At 34.1% G+C, this 26,001-nt stretch overlaps 1 protein-coding gene across 1 annotated transcript; it reads left to right on the top strand.

Moving 5' to 3' along the window:
- The first annotated feature begins 12,536 nt into the window (after nucleotides 1-12,536).
- LOC145628723 (uncharacterized) lies at nucleotides 12,537-13,298 on the top strand. Its single transcript, XM_081681110.1, has 2 exons — nucleotides 12,537-12,581; nucleotides 12,672-13,298. The coding sequence occupies exons 1-2, from the start codon at nucleotides 12,537-12,539 to the stop codon at nucleotides 13,296-13,298; spliced, it is 672 nt and encodes a 223-aa protein (XP_081537236.1).
- The last annotated feature ends 12,703 nt before the right edge of the window (nucleotides 13,299-26,001 follow it).

Raw genomic sequence — 26,001 nt, 5'->3', positions numbered from 1 at the left:
TGTGATCATCGTTCGTGACCTAGTAAATGTATTTACTCTCTCTCGCCAGATGAAGAAATTGCTGAACAACTCCTCTTCCTTCGGACATCTCCATCCTGAAGTCATTTCGGCAATTGTAAATGTGTCGGATGTTTGGATGATCATCAGGAAATTGCTCGGCAATAGTGGACATGATGTTACGGGGAGCAACCTTGGACTTTGTCATGTCCCGCACAACCTGTTTTGCACCCGGACTCAATCCGCTCACTTTACGGTGAACCTCTGGGTACACAATCATTGGGTGGTTATGTGTCCCGGTGTGATCATTTTTCGCAATGGTCTTCCAACTTTCGGTGCTGACATCATAATATATCTTGATGTAGAATGGACAACCATTAGCTTTGGTTTTGGTGTCCTTCCGTATCGCGTTCTCCAAATCTCTCGGCTTGCTCCTTCGTGACCGATCACATCGCAAATACCGATACGGCCGACCATCTCTGGTTTTGTTATAAGACGATTTCACCAATATAAATCCCAATTTTATGGAAACACCATCAGCCCATGTCGTATCGGTGACAAAATTCCCACTATAATTCACACCGTCACCGCCTTCCTCAGATTCCATATCCTATACAAATTAAACAAAACATGGTTTATGTCAAAATAATAATAATAAAAACAGTAATAATAATAATAATAATAATAATAATAATAATAATAATAATAATAATAATAATAATAATAATAATAATAATAATAATAATAATAATAAAAACAATACTAATAATAATAATAATAATAATAATAATAATAATAATAATAATAATAATAATACTAATAATAATAATAATAATAATAATAATAATAATAATAATAATAATAATAATAACAATACTAATAACAATACTAATAATAATAACAACAAATACAAAACAATAACAATATTAATGATAATAAAAAATTTTAACAACAACTACAAAACAATTTATAAGACCATAACATTAATTAATTAATAAATAATAATAATAATAATAATAATAATATTAAAATTATATTTCTACTAATTAATAATAACAATATCAACAACAACAACAACAACAATAAAAATAACAGCAACAACAACAATAATAATATCAACTACAACAACAACAATAATATCAACAACAACAACTACTACGATAATAATAATAATAATAATAATAATAATAATAATAATAATAATAATAATAATAATAATAATAATAATAATAATAATAATAATAATATTTTCAATAATAATATAAATAATAATAATAATGTATTAAAAAATAAACATATTACTAATAATCATATTAATACAACAAAATTACATTAATTATCAAATACTAAATCACAACAATAATCACAAGTCCACGAAAAAAAAATACATAAAAAAAAAAAAAAAAACTTAATTAACATAAAAAAAAATTAAATAACCGTACTTAACATTTAAAAAAAATATATATATGAATAGGGACATCCGCCTAAAATTTCCGGATGTCCCTTGGTACATCCGCCAAAAATTTCCGGATGTACCATGGAACATCCGGATTTTTTAGGTGGATCCCATCTTCCGCTTGAAATTTCCGAATGTTCCATGGTACATCCGGAAATTTTAGGCGGATGTACCTAGGACATCCGGAAATTTTAGGCGGATGTCCTAATTACTGAAAATAAAAAAAAATAAAAAATAAAAAAAAACTTACAGAATGATCCGACGCATTCTCCGGCGTACGTATGTTCCACTCGCCGTCCATGACCCAAGACCCGTCGGAAAATTTCACGATTTTTTTAAATAGAAAATTTAGGTGGTCGTGGGGACCGATTTGGTTGCAAGGTCGTGGGGACCGATTTTGGGAGGCTCGGGACAGCAATGTCGTGAAGTGAGGGGACCGTTTCATGTATTGTGTTCAAATGGGGAACAAGGTCCTTTTTATAACACAAATTGCATAAAGGGAATAGTGGTCCATTCAAGTCAAAAAGGGAGTGTTACCTGGTAAAATGGGAGCGACAAATAGCAGTTGAGTAGATGGTCCTTGTGTGCATTTGATCTTTAATTTGAGTTATATCAGACCCTTGAACAGAATATTATGAGGTTGTATACTTGAATATTTAATGAGTTACCTGTTTTATTGAATTTAATTTATGAGTATTTTTTACATTTTGTAGATGAATAATTAAAAATTCTAGTATAGTCATCGACTACGGACGACTACAGACGACTACGCTAAGAGATTAAATCTGAATCGTTGATATTTATTTATCTAATCCTAGCCATCCAATCCAACACCTATGCTACACAGTCATCAAGAGCTTGTTTGGTTAATAGATAATTCTTTTTACACACATGTTTTTATTTTTTTTAATAATATAAAAATAGCAGATTTTAATTTAAATATATGATCTTCAACCTTAAATCATCATTCACATTAAAATTGAACTTGATCTTCAACCTATGTCATCTTCATCCATACTCTTAAACTGAAAATTTATTTCAATGAATTTGTCAACCTAACTACAGTATATAATAATTTATATTGTTCAATTCATCAATTGTAGAAATAATTAATATATTCATCAATTATAGTAATGTGATTCGAGTATTAGTTAGATTAATATAAACTTCAAAGTTCTAGATTTTGAGAAATAATTATTCAATCAAGTTGCAATAATTTATTTGGAGATCCGAATATAACATTTAGTATTAATTAAAATAATTTTGTGATTAATTTTGATATATTTTAATGATTAATCTTGTTGAATGTTGAAGATACATATAGTGCCATTGTTGAATGTTGAAAATGCATAAGGTTGAAGATGACTAATATTTTTATAAATTTTTATTTACAAAAATCCGTGGATTAGGTTCAATTTTTTTTTTTTTTTTTTTGAAACAAATTATTATAATCTGTTGATTATGGGGCCTTTTTTTTATGGAAATATATTATAAAATATTTTTTAAAATCAAACTATTACATTTATGGTAATAAATAAATCCCAAATTTGAAGATATCTTCTTATCCTTTTTGACAAAATCTTCTTATCCTTAAATATTGCAAAATATATATATATATATATTAGCTAATAAAGAATAATAAAACTTAAGTATTAATCAAATGATGTGTAACCAAGAAAGCTAGAAAATTCTATGGAGTATTACACTGTTACTCCAACCTTTTATGGAGTATCATTTATGATATATTCTATGTATATTTCTTCCATACATACATAAAAAGACCCATCAAATGATAGACAACTTCTTTACTTTTTTTCTTTTTTTTCTTTTTTTTTTTTTTATTTACTAGGGGAGTCAACGCGCGCGATGCGCGCGGAGCGGCTCGCCCTTGCTTGTGTTGTGTTTTATTTGCTTAATACTTTCATTTTCTGTTAGGTTTTATTTTTTTAAAACAATCGATTAGTTGTGTGTTTGAATTGTATAGTAGAGTGCAAGCAAAGTTGTATTGTATGACAACCTACTTTGCCATTTATTATTCGATGTCAATAAAAGAGTTCTTACATGGCACATAAATTTAGATGAAGCCTAATATTACGAAGTACATAGATATATATAATGTTTTGCAAAAAGTGTCCTTATAGGACACGTTATTTTTTTTTCCCCTGGTAGTACTAAAGCAATATTAATATAGCTAAGATAAGGGGCCGTTTAAGGAGAAACCGCTGCTTCTTGTTTTTTTGTTGGACCCCTTGCATGTGTAGTCAAATTTCAATCTCCTTGATATACAACCCATTTGAGGACCCCGATTCTAGTGAGAGAAGTTGTTGGTGCAATTTGGAAATGTATGGTCTTCGTCCGCAGGTTGGTAGCTATTTCTTCAAATTCCGGCCAATCACCCTATCCAATAATGAAGTTAATGTTTTTGTTAAGAGTATTAATTCGATATATATGGGCTTTTTTTTTTTTTTTTTTTTTTTGTTCTTACCGCCATTTTCTTCTCATATATCTCTGAAGTAGGGAGACCAATGATTTTTTCGCAGTCTTCAACAAAAGCAGTGAGTTTTAGAGTCCCAGTGGCGTCAGTCACATCGAATGTGAAATTTACCCTGTGTACAGGGACATTAGTATTTTGGTTATTGTATCCGTATTTGGATAACTTACAGAAGCCCAGTGGCTGTGTATCGAAGAACAAGTTTATCTCCTCTAACAATCTCACCTGTATCTTATCTTGTAGCCTTCTCTTTTGTTGGAGTGTCAAGGGGAAGGGCTGATTTGTCGACGTCATGTATCATTAACATAAATAATACTTCACAAAATTGAAGGACCAAATTTGTGTCATAATAATGTGATACACAAGGGGAGTTGGTTAACTTGGTTTAAAATCTTTAAACACAACTCTCCATTCTCCAAACACTCAGTTTTTAAAACCATGCACTCTTGATTATTATTATTTTTAAATAAAATAATCATTTACCCTCCCAAAACCAATTAAAAAAAATGGTTCCCCATTACTTTCACTTCTCCTGCTAGAATAGTCTTTATTTCTTGGAGTAATTTGAGATGTATCCCGTGGACCCGTGCATTATGACATATTCGCTAGGAGTGCAGCGATAATTGGATGCACCAATGTTGTAGTGCGATATCAAACTCAGTTACTCACAAAATGGACTGCAGTTAAATTGGATGCACCATGTTGCCATACAAAAATATGGCTAATAGCCTGATAATATGCCACTAGGAACTCAGTAGTGGAGATACCACTGAGTATCTACTTACACCAGAAAGTATTGAGGAATAAGAAGAATAATGATACAAATTGCAAATCTTATAATTTATGCTCAAGCATATTCACTTCATCAAGAAGCTGTATTTCAGACTACCGGTAGCTATTAGCTAAAGACTAACCCAGCAAAGAATTCACAAGACACTCCATTTATGTTGCAAGCCTTCACAAATTCTTGCTAATAATCAAAACCTATTTATTTTAAAAATTAAAAAAAAATTAAAAAAAAAATCAAATTTCAAGTAAAAACAAAATGCAAGACAGTAGAGATCAGAGCAAATTACTGATATTTAAAGGGAGATTAGAGCCAAAGTTCCATGACCTTTTTATCCCAACTTTTTCAAAAATGGCATCCTAACAGTCGTTCACAATTTGCTTCTTGACCATAGAGATTATCATGGCCAAGACATGCATAACCGGAGAAAGAGATAAAGGGGAAGTCAACACCAGTCCATATAAACCAAAAATCACACATAATTATACCAATGCGATTAAAAAGCCATATTCAATTATTTATCAACTAATTAATCTTAATCAATACTAAACTATCAAAAGAAGAACATACTCTATCTCTCATTTGTGGCAAAATTGTGAGTATAAATCAATACTAAACCAACTCTTGGCCACAATTCAGAACCTTGTATTTTTGCACTATATAGAGAGGAGAGAGAAAGAGTTGGCTGTGCTGTCGTACCCCCTTCCTCACCATTGTCGACACCAGCCGATGGACCACGAAATGCTTCTTTGATGTCATTTCTTGTATCAACTTCTCAAGGACACAATTTGAATGGAGGTTCTTATATTTTACACCGCAAATCGCAACTCACAGCCACCTCGCATTCCCACCACTAAACCATCCGCAACCCACAATAACAACACCGCATCACCTCTTCTTAAAGCCAACACCAATCGCCACTCCAATCTACCGCCCTAAGCCACCAGTCAGAGCGCGACCACCGCGCACCATTCTCCACTTCTACGACCACTTTTCTTGGCCAATTTGGTATCAATTTTTGTTGATTTGAAAATGTTAAATTAAAATTGAGCACTTCAATGGAGCTCATATCAACTTCTGTTGGCCAATTTGGTATCATTTTTTTGGTATCATTTTTTGTTGGAATGAATTGAAAATGTAAAATTAAAATTGAGAATTGAGAATTGAGAATTGTGAAATTCAGCATGGAGAATTGTAAAATTAAAATTCACCACTTATTACTTCTGGTCGGCAGAGATGAAGACACATGGAGAGGAGAGAGAAAGCTTAAGGGGGTAATAAGGTAAAAAAAACAATTTTAAGGGTATAAAGGTCCGACCACTGTTCATAAGAACAACTTTTCACTTTTTATAAGGTAGGGATTTATTTTGACGAGGCAAATTTTTTACTATTATCATATATAATTTAATTTGTATATGTTGATCCTCCTTTCCATAAATTTAAATGTTATTAAATACAAAAATTGGCAAAAAATAATCTTTTAATTTTAAATGTTATATAAAGATATTGTAACAAATCTATTAAAAAAAAATATCTAATATATAATTTAAGAGTCGTTTTTACAACTTCTCACCACAATACTCTAATTCTTGAATGGAGCAATTCTATGCATTCTATGTATTTATTTATTTATTTATTGGATAACTTCCTCTCCAACTTTAACCATATCACTAATCACTTCCACTTCTCTTTTGTTTTTTAAAAAAAAAAATTTAAAAAAAAACCTATACCATTATGACTTCCACATAATTCATTTTCTTTTACATATACATACGACATAAGTATATTCCGTGCGTTAGCACGAGTATACAGTTCCTTTATCAACAATTCACTATAGCACTCAAAATCCCCAACGTTTCACTTTTTTTTAAACACTACGTGCTAACATTCACTTTGTTTTACGCGTATTATTTTTTTGGTACGTATTATAATATATGACATGCATTAGTACGAGTATACAATTTCTTTATCAACAATTCACTATAGTACTATAAATCCCCAAGCCTTCAACTATATGCATTTTTAGGGATTACCCTCCAAACAATTTTCACTTCTCTAATCATCAAAAAAAAAAAAAAAAAAAAAAAAAAATGTACAACACGTTTTTGCGCAACTGGCCTCACCGAATAACTACTTGCAACAGAACAAAGTATGTAACTCATAGAGCAAGACACTAACCCATATGACACTAACCAAGTAACCCCTATAACACTGAACTAGTAACCTTTATAACTTTGACAAAGTAAACCCCATAATAGCTGACTACATTGCGTGCCCACCAACATAAAAGAGTAAGACCCTGTTTTTTTAGCCTCTATGCAAAGCAGAGAATATCATATTTCAGCAGAGCAATGTCAGCAGGGTAGAACAAGTGTGAGCAAATTATTAATACTCAGTACAACAGAGCTAAGTATTATAGAGTTTCAATAAAGAATATTTCAATGTTATTATAAACAAATATGAATTAATTAAGTATTATAAAGTCCCCAAAAAGAATATTTGAACGTTATTATATTTAATTTAGGCAGTCTCAATTAAGTATTATACAATCCCAATAAAGAATATTTGGAAGTATTATAATCAAATTAGGCAGTCCTAATACAGTATTATAGAATCCCAATAAAGAATATTTCGAGGATATTATAATCAAATTAGATCAAATTAGAATGTCCCAATTAATTTGAACGTTATTATATTTAATTAAGGCAATCCCAATTAAGTATTATACAGTCCCAAAGAATATTTGGAAGTATTATAATCAAAATAGGCAATTCCAATCGAGGTTATTATCATCAAATTAGGCTGTCCCAATTAAGAATTATAGAGTCCCAATAAAGAATATTTGGAGGTATTATAATCAAATTAGGCAGTCTCAATTAATTATTATAGAATCCCAATGAAGAATATTTCAAGGTTATTATAATCAAATTAGGCAATCCCAATTAAGTATTATAGAGTCCCAATAAAGAATTTTTGGAGGTATATATCTATAATATAATTGTAGAGTTGTTTTAACGAGAGCCCTCCAAAACCCCAATGCTCAACTCTCATGATTTAAGTTGGGTTTTTTTTTTTAAAAAAAAAAAGAAAAAGAAAAAGAAAAAATAGCTACCAAACCCACTACTTTATTTTTATTTTTAAAAAATAATAATAACTACCCATTCACTACTATTTCTTTTTTTTTTTTTTTTTTTTTTTTTATGGGGCTACTACTAACATTTCACTTTATGTGTGTGTGTGTGTGTTTTTTTTTTTTGGTACGCAGTATAACATATGACATGCATTAGCACGAGTATACGGTTCCTTTATCAGCAATTCACAATATCACTCAAAATCCCTAACAACATTTCACTTTTTTTATTAACACTCGTACTAATATTGCACTTTGTTTTACGAGTATTTTTTTTGTATATAGTATAATATATGTCATGCATTAGCACGAGTATACAGTTCCTTTATTCAACATTTCACTATAGTACTCTAAATCCCCAACCCTTCAATTATATGCATTTTTTAGGGACTACCCTCCAAACATTTTCCACTTCTTTAATCATCAAAAACAAAAAAAATGTACACCACGTTTTTGTGCAACTGGCCTCGCCGAATAACTCCTTGCAACAGAACAAAGTATGTAACTTCTAGAGCAAGACACTAACCCATATGACATTAACTGAGTAACACGAGTAACACCTATAACAATCAACAGGTAACCTCTATAACTTTGAAAAAGTAAACCCCATAATAGCATTGCGTGGCCACCGACATAAAAGAGTAAGACCCTGTTTTTTGAGCTTCTAAGCAAAGCATAGAATATCATATTTCAACATAGCAAAATGGTGTTAGCACATTATTAATACGATTATTATTAATACTCAGCACAACAGAGCTAATTAGGGTTCAACAGAACCGACCAGTCCAAAACCGACCATTACAGCTCAAGTCTAAATTACAACATCAAAATCAACTTTTCACATTTTAAATTTATTTTTTCTTGTATATCCCGTGCATTTTGCACGGGTACACTTTAGTTATAATCAAATTAGGCAATTTCAATTAAGTATTATAGAGTCCCAATGAAGATTATTTGAAGGTTACTACAATCAAATCAGGCAGTCCCAATTAAGTATTATAGAGTCCTAATAAAGAATATGTGGAAGTATTATAATCAAATTAGGCAGTTTCAATATGTCATGTTCACATTTACTGAGCTGAACTGAATTGATTGGAGTTGAAAGGAATATTTTATGAGAGAAGGAAATTAGAAGCTGAACTGAACTAATTGGAGCTGAGCTGAGCTGAACTAAACTAAACTAAACTGAAATAAAGCTGAAGTGAGCATGCCCTAAGTATTATAAAGACCCAATAAGAATATTTGAAGGTTATTACAATCAAAGTAGGCAATTGTCTAATTTTTTTCTAAAAGAAGGCACTTAATAGTTCTAATCAAGTGCTCCCTTCATATTTTTTTTTTTGGCCAACTACTCATTTGTTGTTTATTTAAAGTTGTTTATAAACATTGTCATTAAATTTTATTTAAGCTAAGTGGTGAGGTAATAAAAAGTGATAAAACGGAATTTTTTTTTACCACCAAAGAAATTATTAAAAGTTAGAAAAATGATAATATAAAAAAGACCTGTTAAAAACTGATCCGACCCAAAAAATTTACCCGTATCCGAGTATTAACCAACCTGTTTGAACCCAAAAAAATGATGACCCCAATCCGATATGACTCTACCTGAAACCAACCCTAGACCCGAGTTAACCTTAATATTTGAGACCTAAACCCGAACATGAACCGACATGGTGATGACCTAACCTAAATATAACTAGTAATTTTAATCTAAGTTTTTGAGTTGAAAAGACATGAAAATATACAAAATAAAGCAAGCAAACAATGATCCACTACCCCTTATTTTAAGGAATCTATGTTCATCCTAACTTAACTAATTATACTTGACTTGCAACACACACACACAAAAAAAAAAAAAAAAAAAAAAAAAAAAAAAAAAAAATACTATGTAAAAATCAACATTTTAGAGATCCCAAAATGTATAAGTAATTTGAAATTTCAAATATTAATAGAATTATAATCCTTTGTTTAGAAAGAATTAAATAATGGTTAAATAATCAAATGTAACGCCATTGATAAACAATAACAAGGTTCAATTAAAATTCATCTTTCCTTTATACATAAATATGACTATTCTAAAATTTAAATACTTATAATCAAATAAGGAGTATCTTTAAATATTAAATGTCAACGCTAATTTGAGAAAAATAATTATCATATATATTCTGTTTCAAAACAAATAAAATAAATTTATTATATATATTTATATATTGTAAAATTGAAAAGAAAAAAAAAAGATAATTAAAGAAAGGTTTAGACAATCATTTAGTCAAAGATTACTAATAACCCTTCAAATCACGAAGTATTAGATTAAAATCACTTTTTATTTATTTTTTTCGAAAACTAAAATCACTTCTTTTTTTTTTTGTTTTGTCCATGATTTAGTCAAAGATTATGTTTTTTTTTTTTTTTTTTTAACTAATATCACTTTTTTCAACTGTACTAATAACTGAAATTATCATTTTTTTTTCAGCGAAGGCCAAATAATTTTTTTAAATGAATATTTCTTTCTTTATACAAAAGATAACAGCATTTTCTCTTTTTCCAAATCTATTGTAATGTTATAGCTTTTTTTTTTTGGTTTTTTTTTTGGAAGACTGTTATAGCTAAAATAATCAAATTGGTATATCATCTCTTAAATATAGAAAATATTTTTTCTCATATATTCCCACTCCCAATTGACGCTTTCTAAATCAAACGTTCAAATAAAAAGATTTCATTTTATTTATTTTTGTACAAAAATAAAATAAATAAATTCATCTTCAACGTAAACAAAAGCCCAACTTAAACAATGACATTGTAGATTCAAGCTTTAACAATGGTGGATTACTGGAAAATTCATATGACTAATCAAAATTTAATACAAAATCATATGACAAATAAAATTAAACACGAGGTTATAAGATAATACGCAATTTTTTTTAACCAAATTGTGTATACATATAATTACATTGAATTCAATCTCATAAATTAATTTTATATTGACGCATAAATATGATGATTATACATTAATCTTATTGATATCATATATACTTTGGTAATTTAAGATTGAGTTTTGGACGAAGAAGGTTGAAATTGTTAATATGAGTTTTCCTCTAAAAAAATTGCAATCGATTTTATAATTTATTTGGATGGTAGTTTATAAAATTGTAATTTGACAAAAAAAAAAAAAAAAAAAAAAAAACCCCTCTAAAAGTAGGAAAACAAACACCACTTAGCTGACTGGTCGATGACTGGTCATAACTTAAATGATGTGTAAATTAGATTTTTAAGTTTTTAAAAATTGTAATATTTAAAGGTTAAGATTAAGCAATAAACATAATAAGCGGTTCAGATTTAATTTCTTAGCATAGTTGTCCGTAGTCGACGACTACGGTAGAATCATCCATGAATAATTAACGAAAAATATGACTGTTTACAATTGGAATTTTACTATGTTTAGAGTTGCATTGTTGCATCGTTTGGGTCTGATGATTCAATCTTCGTTGTGAGTTATAGCTTTTTGAAGACTCCCCAAAGGATCTCCAAGTCTTCTTGTAAGGTATATTCTTACTTTAATAATTGTCTTACTCCCCAAAGGGTGCTCCTATGGAGTTGCAAACTAAGCCTTACAAGCAGAATCCATTGCTTGTCTACAAGCGATCAAATGGTGCTGGGAAGCAGGGCTACAAAGCATAATAATTAAAACGGATGCTAGCAATCTGGTGGATATACTACAAGGAAAAGGGCCACAAGACAAAACGATATATTGGACGATCAATGAAATAAGCAGAATTGGTCATAAGTTGGAGTGGTGTATAATTCGTAAAGAACAAAGATCAAAGGTTGAGGAGGCTCATCAAATGGCAAAGATGGCTGCTACAAATGCTATAAATGCGAGACCGGACTCTACTATGCTTTTTAATTACCTAGCTTTAGTTTAGTTTTTTGTTTTCTGCTTCAACTTGTGTAAAAAAATAATAATAAATAAATAAAAAATAAATAAAAGTAAAAAATAAAAAAAAATAATTGTCTGACCTTGTATATTTTTCTCAATCTGAATTAGATTTTTGAGCAGGGGTACTGTGATGGTGCAGGATTTAAGGTATACCTAGGGTTAACATGATTCTAGGTAAGTGTTACATTATTATTGTTTCAATTTATTTGTACTCCATTCTTTTAGAGTAATAATTGCTGAATGTATTTCTCTTTGCGACTTCAATTTTCTGGGTATCAAAATTAGAACAATAAGTTGTAGAAATATTGATGTTGTTGTTGTTACAGAATGCTAACCACAATGTTGTCGCTCCACCATGCTACTAAGCTCCACAATGTTGTTTATTGGAGATATTCTAGTGTATGTATCTAGGATATTATTATTGTGATATTATTGTGCATATTTTAGGGAACATATGTTGTGAAAAGATATGATAGAATATTGAGGAGACTATTATACTAAGTGTTATATATTCATGTATTGTGACCATTGATATGAATGAATGAGGAATACAAAAAGTATTTTTTTGATGAATTGTGCTTAATTTGTGCTTGATTTAACATGGTGTCAGAGCCAGGTTAAGGTCTAAATTTTTTTTCCGTACGTTCGATTTTCATAATTGATTTACGATAGTTTGTGAGCAGTTTTCCTTCGTTCAATTTTTTGCTCTGTTTTCTTACCTTTGCTGAGCCGTGACTAATGACGGGTGGTGCTGGCTCCGGTGGTGACGGTTGGAAAACTAAGGTAGACATGGCTTATCACCTAGGTTCGAGTGATGGACCTGGGAATGTTATAACTCCGATACAACTTCAGGGTGAAAACTACGATGAGTAGGCGAGGGCCATTCGTACCTTGTTAAAGGCTAAGCGCAAGTATGATTTTGTTGATGGAAGTATCAAGAAACCAACTGATCAAGAGAAATTGGAGGATTGGGAGGCTATTCATTCAATGTTAGTCTCGTGGATTACAAATACGTTGGACCCTTCGATAAGGGCAACGGTTGGAGAATATGATGATGTTCATCTCTTGTGGAACAATATGAAGAACGACTTTTGTGTGGTTAGTGGCACTCAAATTTGTCAATTGAAGATGTCCTTGGGTGATTGCAAGCAAGGAAAGATTGATTCTTTGGCTGTGTATTTTGGTCGAATTGCCAAAATTTGGGATGAACTGAACACGTATATCACCGTCCCCTCCTGCTCTTGCGGTGCATGTACGTGTAATATTGTGGCTCAAGTTGAAAAATTGAGGCAGGAAGATTTTGTTCATCATTTTATAATCGGGTTAGATGATGCTTATGGCTTGATTAGGGGTCAATTGTTGGCTCAGGATCCTTTACCATCAGTTCATAGAGCTTATCAACAAATAATTCAGGCTGAGCGTTTGAAAGGAGGTGAGGTGCGTGAAAGTCTTATGGCTTTCAAACTTCAGCATGACACTACTGCTAAACCTCAACGATAAACGGGTGGCTCCGATAAAATTTGCACTCATTACAATCGTTCAAGACATGATGAGACGGACTGTTCTCAGCTTAATGGTTATCCATCTTGGTGGGGAGACCATCCCCATGGAGGTAGGGGCCGAGGTTGAGGTGACTTGGGCTCTTCCAGAGGGGGAGGTCGATCAGGGGGTCGAGGTGTGCTGCTGGCCAGCAGGTGCGTGCGAACAAGACGGTTGGACAGTCGTCCTCTAACCCCACGCAAGGCAAAGGTGCTACGACCAATGATGGAGCTGCTCTTGTGGGTGTATCTCCCACCCAAATTCAGCAACTTATTGATCATTTGAACAGTATGAAACCAAAATTACGGGGTAAGGATCACCTAGGTTGGATCGTTGACACCGGCGCATCCAATCATGTAACTAGTGACTTGACTTTGATGACGAATGTGACTGATGTGCAACATTGTCTGGTTGGCCTTCCGGATGGAAAGAGTGCTAATGCATCTAAGATTGGCACTGTTATTTTACAAGGGGGATTGAACATTAATAATGTTTTATTTGTGCCCCAATTGAATTGCAACTTGATTTCTGCAACTCAATTATGTGATGAATTAAATTGTACTCTGCAATTTACTAACAAAATTTGTGTTATACAAGACCAAACGACGAGGAAGGTGATTGGAGCGGGTGAACGCGTGGATGGACTTTATTATTTCCGTGGTGTTCCTGAGGTGAAGGCTTTGAAGGTAGATGGTGTTCAATCGACAGAGTTGTGGCATCAACGAATGGGACATCCGTCAGAAAAAATATTGCAACATCTTCCCGTTGTGAGTAGTTTTACTAGAAATTCTAAAAATAAATCTTGTGATGTATGCCCTAGAGAAAAACAACATAGGAGTAGTTTTCCCATTAGCAATAATAAAGCTAGTCGTATTTTTGAACTTATTCATGTAGATTTATGGGGACCCTACAAGACTCAATCGACTTGTGGTTCTCATTATTTCTTAACTATAGTTGATGATTTTTCAAGAGGTGTGTGGACGTATTTAATACGGAATAAAACTGAGGTTGAATACATGTTTCTCAATTTTGTTGCTTTAGTGAAACGTCAATTTGATAGTGAGATCAAAGTGGTTCTTAGTGATAATGGCACACAATTTAACTCCTTGAAAAATTATTTTTTTGCTAATGGGGTTATATTTGAAACCTCGTGTGTGGGAACGCCTTAACAAAATGGGCGTGTAGAACGGAAACATCAACATATTTTTAATGTAGCTCATGCCTTGCGGTCTAACTTACCTCGAAAATTTTGGGGGGAATGTGTGCAAGCGGCATGTTATTTGATTAATAGAACTCCCTTTAGTTTGCTTGATTACAAAACTCCGTTTGAGATTTAGTTTGGAAAACAACCCTTATATGAATCCATTAAGGTGTTTGGGTGTTTGTGTTATGCTTACAATCAAGAAGCAAGGGTGACAAGTTTGCTAGTTGGAGTAGAAGGTGCGTGTTTTTGGGATATCCGTTTGGTAAGAAAGGATGGAAGGTGTATGATTTGGAGACTAAGGAGAGTTTTGTCTCTCGTGGTGTGCAATTTATTGAGGATGAATTTCCTTGGAATAAGCATGATGTTGACTATGTTCGAAGCTCTACAAATGTGCAGGCTTAGGAGTTTGTGGGGAGTTATGATGAGGGGGGCAGCGAGGTGGAGAGTGTGTGTGAGGTATGTGATGAGCACACTTGGGCAAAGGAGACCGCAGGTGGCTTGCGGCAGAAACTGCAACACCGCAGCCAACCTGCGGCAGGGACTGCTAAGGAGCCCAGCACGTCTGCTGAGGCTGCTAGAATTCCAGCAGCAGCTGGGTGTGAGGAGCCCAGCACGTCTGCCCAGCATAGCTGCGCAGGCAGCAACTATGGAGGGTCCGAGTGAGGGTGAGTCCGAGGTCTTCGAGCATGCTGAAAATGCAGACACCTTGGGTAAAGGCAAGCGCCAAAAATTTCCGTCGGTCAAATTTCGCGATTATGTGACACACACCATTCGGAATAAAAGTCCATCTCAGCCTCACCGTTCATCTATGACACCTTCCTCATGTTCTGTTTATCCCATAACACATTTTTTTTATTCTCACCAATTTTCTGTGCAACATAGAAAATATATTGCAGCTACTACATGTAGCAATGAGCCGAAAAAATTTAAAGAGGCTATGAAGCATGAAGGTTGGAGGAAGGAAATGGCCGATGAGATTCAAGCACTTGAAGAGAAAGGCACCTGGGTCTTAGAAGATTTACCTCGCGGTAAAAAGGCACTCGGGAGTAAATGGGTTTACAAAGAGAAGTACGATGAGCATGGGAATCTTCAAAGATTGAAGGCTAGACTTGTGATATTTGGCCATCATTAGGTTGAAGGTCTATATTACAACGAGACATTCGCTCCCGTGGCGAAAATGGTGTCTGTTAGAACATATCTTGCAGTTGCAGCAGTGAAGAATTAGGAGGTTTATCAGATGGACGTTCATAATTCCTTTTTACATGGTGACTTGGAGGAAGAGGTATACATGAAAATTCACCCTGGCTTTGACAAAAATAATTCCGGAAAAGTTTGCAGGATGAAGAAGTCATTGTATGGCTTAAAGCAAGCTCTTCGGTGTTGGTTTGCAAAACTGACAACGACTTTGAAGAATTATGGCTTTAAACAGTCATACTATGATTATTCCCTTTTTACTGTGACAAGAGGGAATATGCAACTTAATGTGTTGGTATATGTTGATGATTTAATTGTTGTAGGTAATGATAAATATGCATTGTTGTCATTTAAAACATATTTGGGGAACTACTTCAAGATGAAAGACTTGGGTGTTTTGAAATATTGTTAGGGGCTAGAATTAGCTAGAAGCAAGCATGAAATTTTCATGTGTCAAAGAAAGTACGCCTTGGACATTATTACAGAAACGGGTTTGCTTGATGCAAAACCTGCAGTTTTTCCTGTGGAGCAAAACCACAGGATAGCTCTGGCAACTGGGGAACTATATGGTGATGTAGAGAGGTATAGACGTCTTATAGGGCGTCTGATTTATTTAGCTGTTACAAGGTCGGATTTGTCCTAATATGTGCATATTTTATCTTAATTTATGCAGAGTCCGAAGGTAGAGCACTGGGATGCTGCCTTGCGAGTTATAAGGTATCTGAAGAAGAATCCAAGTCAGGGGATCCTGTTACAGTCTCATAGTTCTATACAGTTGGAAGGATGGTGTGATTCGGATTGGGCGAGTTGTCCATTATCTATGTTGGCAATACTATTATACTAGAAATAATTTTAAATGTGAAATATTTTTTTATACTTATATTCTCCATATTTTTTAAAGAATATGTACAAGAAAAGACGTCAACAAAAATGATATTACCGACACAAAAAAGCGTCGCTAACTATAAGATTTTAGACACATAAAAGTGTCGATAAAGATGAGAAAGTGCGCCAATTGCTGTAAATTTCGACGCTTCGTACAAAAATTTGGACAAATTAAAGCGTCGATATTTGCGAAGCTTTCCTATGACGCCTAATATTCTCGACTCATATTAAATTTTTATTTTTGACGCTTTTCTGCGTCGAAAAACAGCTTTAAAAGCATCCATAAAGGACGGATTTTCTAGTAGTGTTTGTATGTGGCTAGCCACACGGTGTGGCTACATTAGTTTATAAGAGTAACTAGTTTAGGTCCCCTGCCACACACGGTAATTTATAAAAAATAATTCTCCCTATCAATTTTTAAATATAATTTGTTATTTTACAAAAAATTTAAAAATCTAAAAAAATCAATAAATATACACACTACTTTGATGTGAATTCTAATGAATAAATGAACAACTATTTTTATTATGGAAAAAATATAAATACTTCTTTGAAGTACATTAAAATATGTTGCAAATTATGTTAATATTATGTATAATAATCATAAACGTTTGTGTGGATAGATATATCAAATCTTTTTTATTTAAAGTATTTATCTTTGTTAATTTATGTAATGCATTATTTTTGTATAAGATTTTATATTAAAATAAAAAAAAATTTCAAAAAAAAAAAAAACTAAGGACGCACCAAGAGATGACACGTGCAATTGCTGGTGTGTCTTTTAGTATATAATTGATGTTCATTTATATGTATGAGTAATCTCAATTTTTCATAATATTAACCTCATGTTGTCCTTGAAAGTGATCGGGATAAGATAGGTCGTTGGTACTACTAACCCTAACCAAATTAGAAATTTATAATACCTAAACTTACACTAAACTAGTTAGTGGCAAGTAAAGGGTCGAACCCAAAAGGACTAAGTGTATCAATTTGTGCTAACTAGACTACTAGGAAAGCTTGTGAGATAGAGAGAGGTTCAACTAAACACAACTAAGAACAAATAACTAAAACTAGGGAAAGTGGAATCCAATTACATCAATACATTCAATAATATCATACAATTAGATGAAAATGACCTTGATTAGGAACAATCAACACATTTACCTCACTCTCGCACAATTCAGCATGTTAATTATCCTACTAAACTAATTCACTCTCGTGCAACTAGCCTAGCAAAGGTATGGAAGAAATTAGGCTCTCAACCAACTCACTCTCGCACACTCGATTGAAAGCACAATTAAGAACATAGAATCAATTAGCTAGAAAGATTCTAATACATAAAAGCATCATCCATACACAATAATCAAGAAACAATTCCATACTAATCACAATCAATCATTCAATTTATTAACATAACCTTCATCCATTTCCCTAGAACAAAACCTAAGCTAACATAATGAAGAAAGACATGGAAAACAAGGTAAAAAATAAGAATAAAAAAAAGATTAAACAAATAAACTAATTAATCTACTCAAATCAATAAACAAAAGGCAAAAACTAAGAATTAAGCAAGAAATAAAGATGAGAGAAAGTTAGAAAATGCTCATTGAATAGATGAGAAGAAGTTCCACAAAGTTGCTTCTTCAACCTCTCAAAAACTCCATGGAAATCCAAGCTTTCTCTCTCTACACTACTCCTAAACTAACCCTAAGAGAGAGAAAATAAAATTAGGCTAAAACTAATCTAAACTATCTAAAATAAAATGTTGATTGATAGTCTTCTAGAAAATAACCCAAAGAGGGTATTTATAATACAAGCTAAAATAATGTAAAATAAATTAAAAAGAAATAAAACTAAACTAAAAACAATTAAAATACTAAAATAAAAACTAAATAAAAACAAAACTAAAAATAAAATAAAAGAAAAAATGAAAAAGGGAAAAAAAACCAAAAACCCACTAATTTCCCCCTAAAACCACGAAACAATTAGACCCCCCAAACCCCTTTCACTTTCGAATTCTTTGGCTACTTCAATCTTGGGATGTAATCCCCTGCTTCACGCCACACTAAACTCCATCATCAATCATCACGCAACCATCATCACCGTTCATCAGCATCATCGTCATCTAGCATCCAAAATCGTGGCCATCCAATTCTCATTAAAAATCACGTGAAAAGCTCGTGATTGACCCATAATTGCGCGCCCGCACAGAAGACGCACACAGGTCGCGCAAAGCTTCTGCCTCAAATCTGATTTTGGACTCCATTTTGTGCGCTTTCTGACAGGGCTGCGCGGCCGCGAATTGGTTGCTCTATAAGTTCGGGTGTTGGGCGAAATGCGGCTGTAATTGGTGAGTAATTGGGTGGTTAATTGTGGGTGAAGGGCTGGTGGTTTAATTGGTGTTGCGGGGGTCGAATTGAGGTGGTAATTGCTGGCGGTTTGGTGGCGAAATGGGAGGTGACAGTGGTGTTGGTGGTTTAATTGGTGCGAATTGGTGAAGGAGGCATGGCTGGTGTGGGTTTTGGGTGGCGCTGCTGGTTGTTGTTGTTGGGCTGTTTTGCGTGAGGGAGCAGGGGAGAATTGGTGGTTTGCTGCGGCTGGGTTGGTAATTGGTGGTGATGTGCGTGGTTGTGAGAGTGGGCTGGTAACAGGGCTGAATTGGGTGTGGATTGGTGGTGGTTGATTGGTGATTTTGGTGGCTGGTGTTGGTTCGGTTGTGGCTGAAGGTGTTGTGTTTGTTGCTGAGTTGGGAGCAGGGGAAGTAAGGGAGGTTGGTTTGTTGTTGTGGAGTGCGTGAAGTTGGAGCTGTTATTGGTGAGTGGAAAGCAGGGAGCAGGGCAGTGTGGTGTAGGATAGGGAAATGGGGTGGTGTAGGTTAGGCTGGCAGCAGGGGTTGGCTCAAGTTTTGCGCCTCGAACCTTTGACCTCCGAACACGAATATGACCTTGAAACCCGGAACACCTACGACCACAAACACGAGGGTATTACCACGAGATAAAATAAAATAAAATAAAGATAAAATAAACTAAAATAACTTAAAAATTAAATCAAAAGAAATTAAATAAAATAAAGAAAACAAAAAATGAAATAAAATAAAATAAGAAAATGAGAGAAACTAGGAATTATTAACTAAAAATACGAAAATAAACTAACAACTATTAAAAAGTACAAAAATACTCAAAATAAAGATAAAAGACGAGAATAAGTAAATAAAAGAAATAAAGGATAAAAAGGGTGAAATTATTGGAAAATAAGCCGGAATACGACTCAATAAACACCCTAAAAGTGACATAAAAGTCACTTATCAAACTCCCCCAAGCTAACCTTTTGCTCGTCCTCGAGCAAATTAACATGAAACACGAGAGAAGGAGAGTGAATTATTCAAGCTAAGCTAAGACACTAAAGGAGAATAAGAATGTACACTAACTCACTTTTGTAGGAATCACGGTCAATTTTAGCAACTAAAGACAAGCCCTTTAAACCCCTAGATCGCCCTAGAAGACGAGTGTGCTCTCGTGAGGGTGTCCTAAGAGTTTAACCCACAACTCTAAATAAAAATCAAGGCAAGGCAATAAAAAGGAAAGAAAAAGAAACATAAAAAGAGAAAGAAAACACAAATTCATATTTGGACAAGAGATAGGAACAAGCACCAATGAATGCAAACCTTTCTAAATAAACAAATGTATGCACGTTCCAAGATGTCAATGGTTGATTGAAACATAACAATATGCTAAGCATAGAGAACTAATGGGGACACAATCCACCCTAGCCCCAACCAATCAGGCTGCGTTCTCTCCACTAGCTTCAAATCAACCCTTAAGCTAGCTTCTCATGATTCCACGAAGGAACCGGAAAAAGATAAAGAAATGAAAAACTTTGAGAAGGTTATCCCGACATCTCAACTATGCATACTCTCTCCATAGGTTTGAAGTCCATCTCTCTCCACCGTTCTTTGACATAACCCCACTAAAGTCTAAGGGTCTTTTATTGGGTTGTAACGTAAGGCTAAGGGTTAAGGCGGGGAAAAAATTTGAAAATTTTGGTGATATTTCCTAAATGAAGCAAAAGAGTGGCCTATTCTCAAAAACAAACTCAAGAAGTGACAAAATATCAAACAAAAATACCAATAATGCCATCTCCCCCAAGCTTATTCAACACTAACACAATATATACCAAAAACGAAGTAACGCTCCCCCCCCCCCCCAAGCTTGAATGAAGCATTGTCCTCAATGCTTAAACTAGGGAAGAAAACGAAACAAAACTAAAATATTTTTGTGTTTTTTTGTTTCTTTTTCATTTTTTTTTCAAGCTCTTATTTGGTGTCCTTGCCTTTTTTTTTCAACTATGGACGGCTTTTTCGGGGATGCAATTGCTTTATTACACATAATATATACAATTTACTTTCTTTCTTGGTATAAAGAGCATAATACTTTCTCATTTTCATTACAACACAAAACAAACTCTCAAACCAAAATGCTTCAAAAACTAAGGGTTAGGGAAACAAAAGGTCATAAGGCTTGCATTATGGCTCATAATCAAGAAAGGGAATAGGCTCAAAGGGTTGGCAAGAGGAGCAAATGCAAAATAAAAACAAAATATGTAACAAAACAAAAATAAGATAGAGAAAAATAAGAAAAGGTGCCCTTTTCCTCCCCTAGAGTGGCTCGGTCACGATTTTGGGAGCTAGAGGTCAAAACAAGGATTAAGACATGCATAGTCAAGGATCCTAAATAGCCGCTCAACAAGGTGATGAAGGCTAGAACAAATGAAGCTCACAAGGGATTATAACCAAACAAATACCAACCAAGGGTTTCAAATCCACTATAGAGAGCGACTCCATCTTACCACATTCCCGTGAACTAAGGCTTCATGGACCCCTAAAAGTTCTTAACCGACTACCTTAGCATATAGTATCCTAGAGTCAACCAATGACACTCTCAAACCGTGCATACATTTACCACTTAGGAAGAAAAACATTCAAGGATTCAAGTCCCAAAACAAAATGTCCAAAATAAGAACAAACAAAACACATTTTGCAAAAATTACCTTGAAAGTAAACAAAAATCTTTTTGGATTTTTCAAAATAAAAGAAAAGACATGGAAATGCATATACTCAAGTGCATGGCTGTAGGGAATAATTTCAAGCCTTTAAATCCCACTAGCTTGAACCCCACTGTGATCATACACTAAAGTACGGTGGCGTCCAAAAGGGAAGAAGATAGAGCAAAAGAGTCGCCAACAAGTTTTTTTTAGGAACTTGTAAACCGTTCACGAGGTGAAGGTTACACCCCTTAACGATCCAAGAGATCGTCAACTCCATAAGTTCATGAACCAAATAAGGGTTCGGGGATGATGGTACAAATCCAACCTAAAAGAGATTGAACCTGCCCTAATAATAGGCCTCTACTTTATTCTGCTCGTATTCATGTGCGCTTTCTGACTAACATGCAATCAATAGGATTAACCCTAAACCTGTTTATCTATGTTGGTTGAATATAATGCACAAATAAACTATTATTGGCGATCACTTGAAATATATAATCATATTAACCCTAACAAGATTATTAAATATCTTATTAAGCGCGATTACAAGTACAAAATTCCCTTTAAACATGCAATAAAAGGTGTGATCAAGCAATAAATAATAAGCATCAAGCAACATAATAAATAATCAATAATAATAACTATAATCATGACAATAATCATGATAATCATAAATCATAATTAAAATAATAATCATCATAATAACAATAATAATATTCATAATCATGTTAAAGCATAATAAACATAGCAAGATCCTAGGCATGATACTAACAAGATTAATAACAAACCCTAGCATGTCACTAAGCAAAATAAATCAAATCTTTAGCCCTAACATGATACTAACATGAATAAATATTAGGAAGAGAATAAAAGGCATCATAACAATCATATTTAATATTAAATATAACCTAGACATGATACTAGGAATATCATAACAATATAAACATGATATCTACATCATAAAATCAATGAAAGTACTTACTTGGATGCCTCGTACCTCTTTCTAATTACAAAATACACACGTTAGTAACTTCAAGGAAAATAATAATCAAAACAATTAAATTAAATAATTGAAATAGAGATTTGGGACCAAACCCTCAGAAATTAAAACCTTTCACGTCTAGGGGGAAGGCAACTTCGAATATGGCTAGGTGTTTCTAGATCTTGTGAAGGCGGAATTTTATATGAAAAAGCAAGAAAGAATGAAAAGAATGCTAAAAGAAAGAATGTTTTTAATTAAGAATCGATGAAAGAAAACTTGTGAATGAAGAGAGTTGATGAATGAAAGATGTAGATGATGAAGATAGTTGGTGAATGAAAACGGAGTTTTTTAATACGATATTTATAGAGAAAATCAGCCAAAAAAGATAATTTAACAAAACAGAGTATGAAGATCACAAAACAGCATTGGCGCCAACCTTGGCTAACTAGCGCCAGGCACCAGTGGCTAGCGCCAGGCGCCAATGGCTAGCGTCTGGCGCCAAGCCTGGTTCCAGGCGCCAAGGCCTGGGGTTGGACGCCAAACTGGATTTCAACGCGTTTTCGAAAATCTGATAAATTTACCATACTGGAAGATAAAATAATATAATTCCTTCGAAAATGCTATTTGATCTTGATTAAAACTCTAAAAAGTCCTAATTGAATTAGGAATGAAAAGAACCTTCTAGAAGATTCTAGAAGACTAAAACAATTCCTAATTGCATTAGGAATGATAAATCATATCAGGCCCTCCCCTAGATCATTGGGCCGTACATAAAGCTCAAACCGGGCCTAGTTTAATAAATTGGCCATAACTTCCTCAATATTCATCGGAATTGGGCTTATAATATATCGTTGGAAAGGCCTTTGCAAGCCCCATCCAACTACACCACTATTGGACCCATATCGTGGACCAACCAAACAGGATTGGCTGTTTTCTTAAAATAAAGTTTTCAAAAACAGAGAGAAGAGAAAAGAAATAAAACTTTCCGCAACACTAGACCTTTCCACACTTTCGTTTCATTCGATTATGACTCGACGTGAAAGGCACTCATCACTGGGTTTGGTTTTGGGGAGACACAAATGGGTGTCTACAGAAGCCCCCACTTTGACTGAGTTTGGAGAAACGCAAGTTTCGAAAACAAAAGTCAAAGTATCGATAGGGACGGAGAATGATTCAGAACGTTCTGCGATCCTAAATCAATCTTGTAACGCCGACACCTGCAAAACTAGCATTAGTTTAACAGATAAAAGAGTTAAGAAACGCGTATCTTGCACCGTCGAGCACACGTCTCTGAAAGTAACCGATTGTTGCTGCTTTACTGTTTTTTTGATGACCTCCCGCAAGCTAGAGAATGCCATCCCGCTTAAAAACCGCTACGCCCGTAACTGCTTCCAAATTAGAAGATTGCTTCGCCTGAAACTATCCTCCTCCGCAATGATAATATTCTGCGTCTAAGGGAACATTATCAAAGATTATTTCTCTCGAAACAATCCTCATCCGCATTGATAATATTCCGCGTCCAAGGGAATATTATCGAAGATTGATTCTCTTGAAACAATCCTCAGTTGTTTGTGATAACTCTCCATAATCCAGGGAACGCCACCTTGTTGTTTCGATGTTCACTCGTCTCTGAACAAAGAGCTTCCTTTTGATATGTTCACGCGCCTTTGAACAAAAGAGCTTCTTTTTTATATGATCTTCTGAATGATGTGTCCACGTATCTCCAAACGAAGAGTTTAATAATAGGATGCCCACGTGTCTCTGAGCAAAAGATCTTGAAAATAGGAAATGTCCACGCGTCTCTGAACAAAAGAGCTTGAAAATAGGAAATGTCCACGCATCTCTGAACAAAAGAGCTTTGATGATATGCCCACGCGTCTCTGGAGCAAAAGAGCTTCTGATGGAAATGTTCACGCGTCTCTGAACAATAGAGCTTCAGTGCTTGAATGTTTGTTGCGATAATGTTCTGAAGAAAAATTTCCGAAGACCAACGTTTGTCGATCTCTAAAGCTTGCCTGAACTTTGCTTTCGCTAAAACCAGTATGTCGGTGTTTCCGTAATGAGCCATATCTTAGGCGCTTTAAGCTAAGCGAGACGATCTTTCATCAGGTCGACCACTTATTGTGATTGTAATCAAACTGAATACTTAATCATGTCAAATTTCTTATAGGGGCTAACTGGCGTACCAAGGAACCCGAAATTGTTGTATGAAGTCAAAATCACCTTTCTGAGAGGCTTTGAGCTCTGTCGCTGCTGAAATATTTCTGGCGGCGAGAATTGATTCTGTTGCCGAACGCTGTGATAGGGTCTTCCCTGTTCTGCTACACCTTTATTTATTTTTTACTATAGAACTTTGCCAATTTCTTTAATTATCTTAGGGTTGACCTAAGGTTTAATGTAGCTTGACTCATCGACTTGACACGACTCAAGGTATAAACTTGACTCGATATGTTTGACTGACTTGAGGTTGACTCGACTCAAAGTGAAATGACATGTGTGACTCAAATCAAAGTGATATGACATGACATGAATCAATGTGTACATGACTCGTGTGTGCATTGTAATGTGATCGTGTGACTTGAAAAATGCAAAAAAGCAAAAAATTTCCGTCAATTTTGTGGAGGGTACCGACTTTCTCCCGAAAAAGAAAGACGTGAAAAAGAAAATCAAAAGTTTGAAGATGCATGTTGAATGAGCTTAGTCAAATGTTGTTTGATACTATCTCTCAAAGTGCAAGGATTAATCCATCCTAGGCTATCTCAACTGTTGACTCAATGATGAAAGTATTTAGGTAACTTAGGCACGGAAGCTAAGCACTTCACACTTCGTGATGCAATGACAATTATGGGTGATGAGTGATGTTGATAAGGCATGCTTCATCGTTATGTTAAGATTTCATGACAAAGGGTTCCTAAGGAAAGTATATTTGGTCATGTATGCGTGATGTGTGTGATAGTGACACTAAAGTTAGGCCGCAAGAGCTAAGTGTGTGAAAAGATATTATTAGAAGAGCCAAATAATGGTGACTCTTAGGCTAGGTAAGCTAATGATGTAGGGATCAAGCCCCCAAGTCTAGCTCTAAATGAATAGGGATGAGCATTGGAGATCCCTTGATATGATCATGTGTGAATGTGAATATGAATGCATTTTTATTACGGCCGCACCTCGATGTGAGGTTGCCTACGTATCCGTTAGGAATCAGGCCAAACGTAGCTCTAGCCAAACCTCGTACAAGTGTGTGTATACCTCAAAAAGGTCTTTTAAGGGTTGTAACGTGGTTAGGCTAAAGGCTGAAGAAGAAGGGGATAAAGGCTCAAGACCCTAGATAAGCCCCCAAGGTGTGCAACCTTGCTTTT

This window comes from Chenopodium album, chromosome 1 (assembly GCF_948465745.1).
Source record: "Chenopodium album chromosome 1, dcCheAlbu1.1, whole genome shotgun sequence".
In the NCBI taxonomy this organism is placed as follows: domain Eukaryota; kingdom Viridiplantae; phylum Streptophyta; class Magnoliopsida; order Caryophyllales; family Amaranthaceae; genus Chenopodium; species Chenopodium album.
The sequence above is the reverse complement of the archived record's forward strand: the minus strand, read 5'-3'. Positions and strand labels throughout refer to the sequence as shown.

Bases quoted from the DNA above. Each gene is read 5' to 3' on its own strand.
- LOC145628723 (XM_081681110.1), top strand. From the start codon at position 12,537: ATGACGGGTGGTGCTGGCTCCGGTGGTGACGGTTGGAAAACTAAG. The intron at 12,582-12,671 runs GTAGACATGGCT...TACGATGAGTAG, and splicing joins GTGACGGTTGGAAAACTAAG to GCGAGGGCCATTCGTACCTT.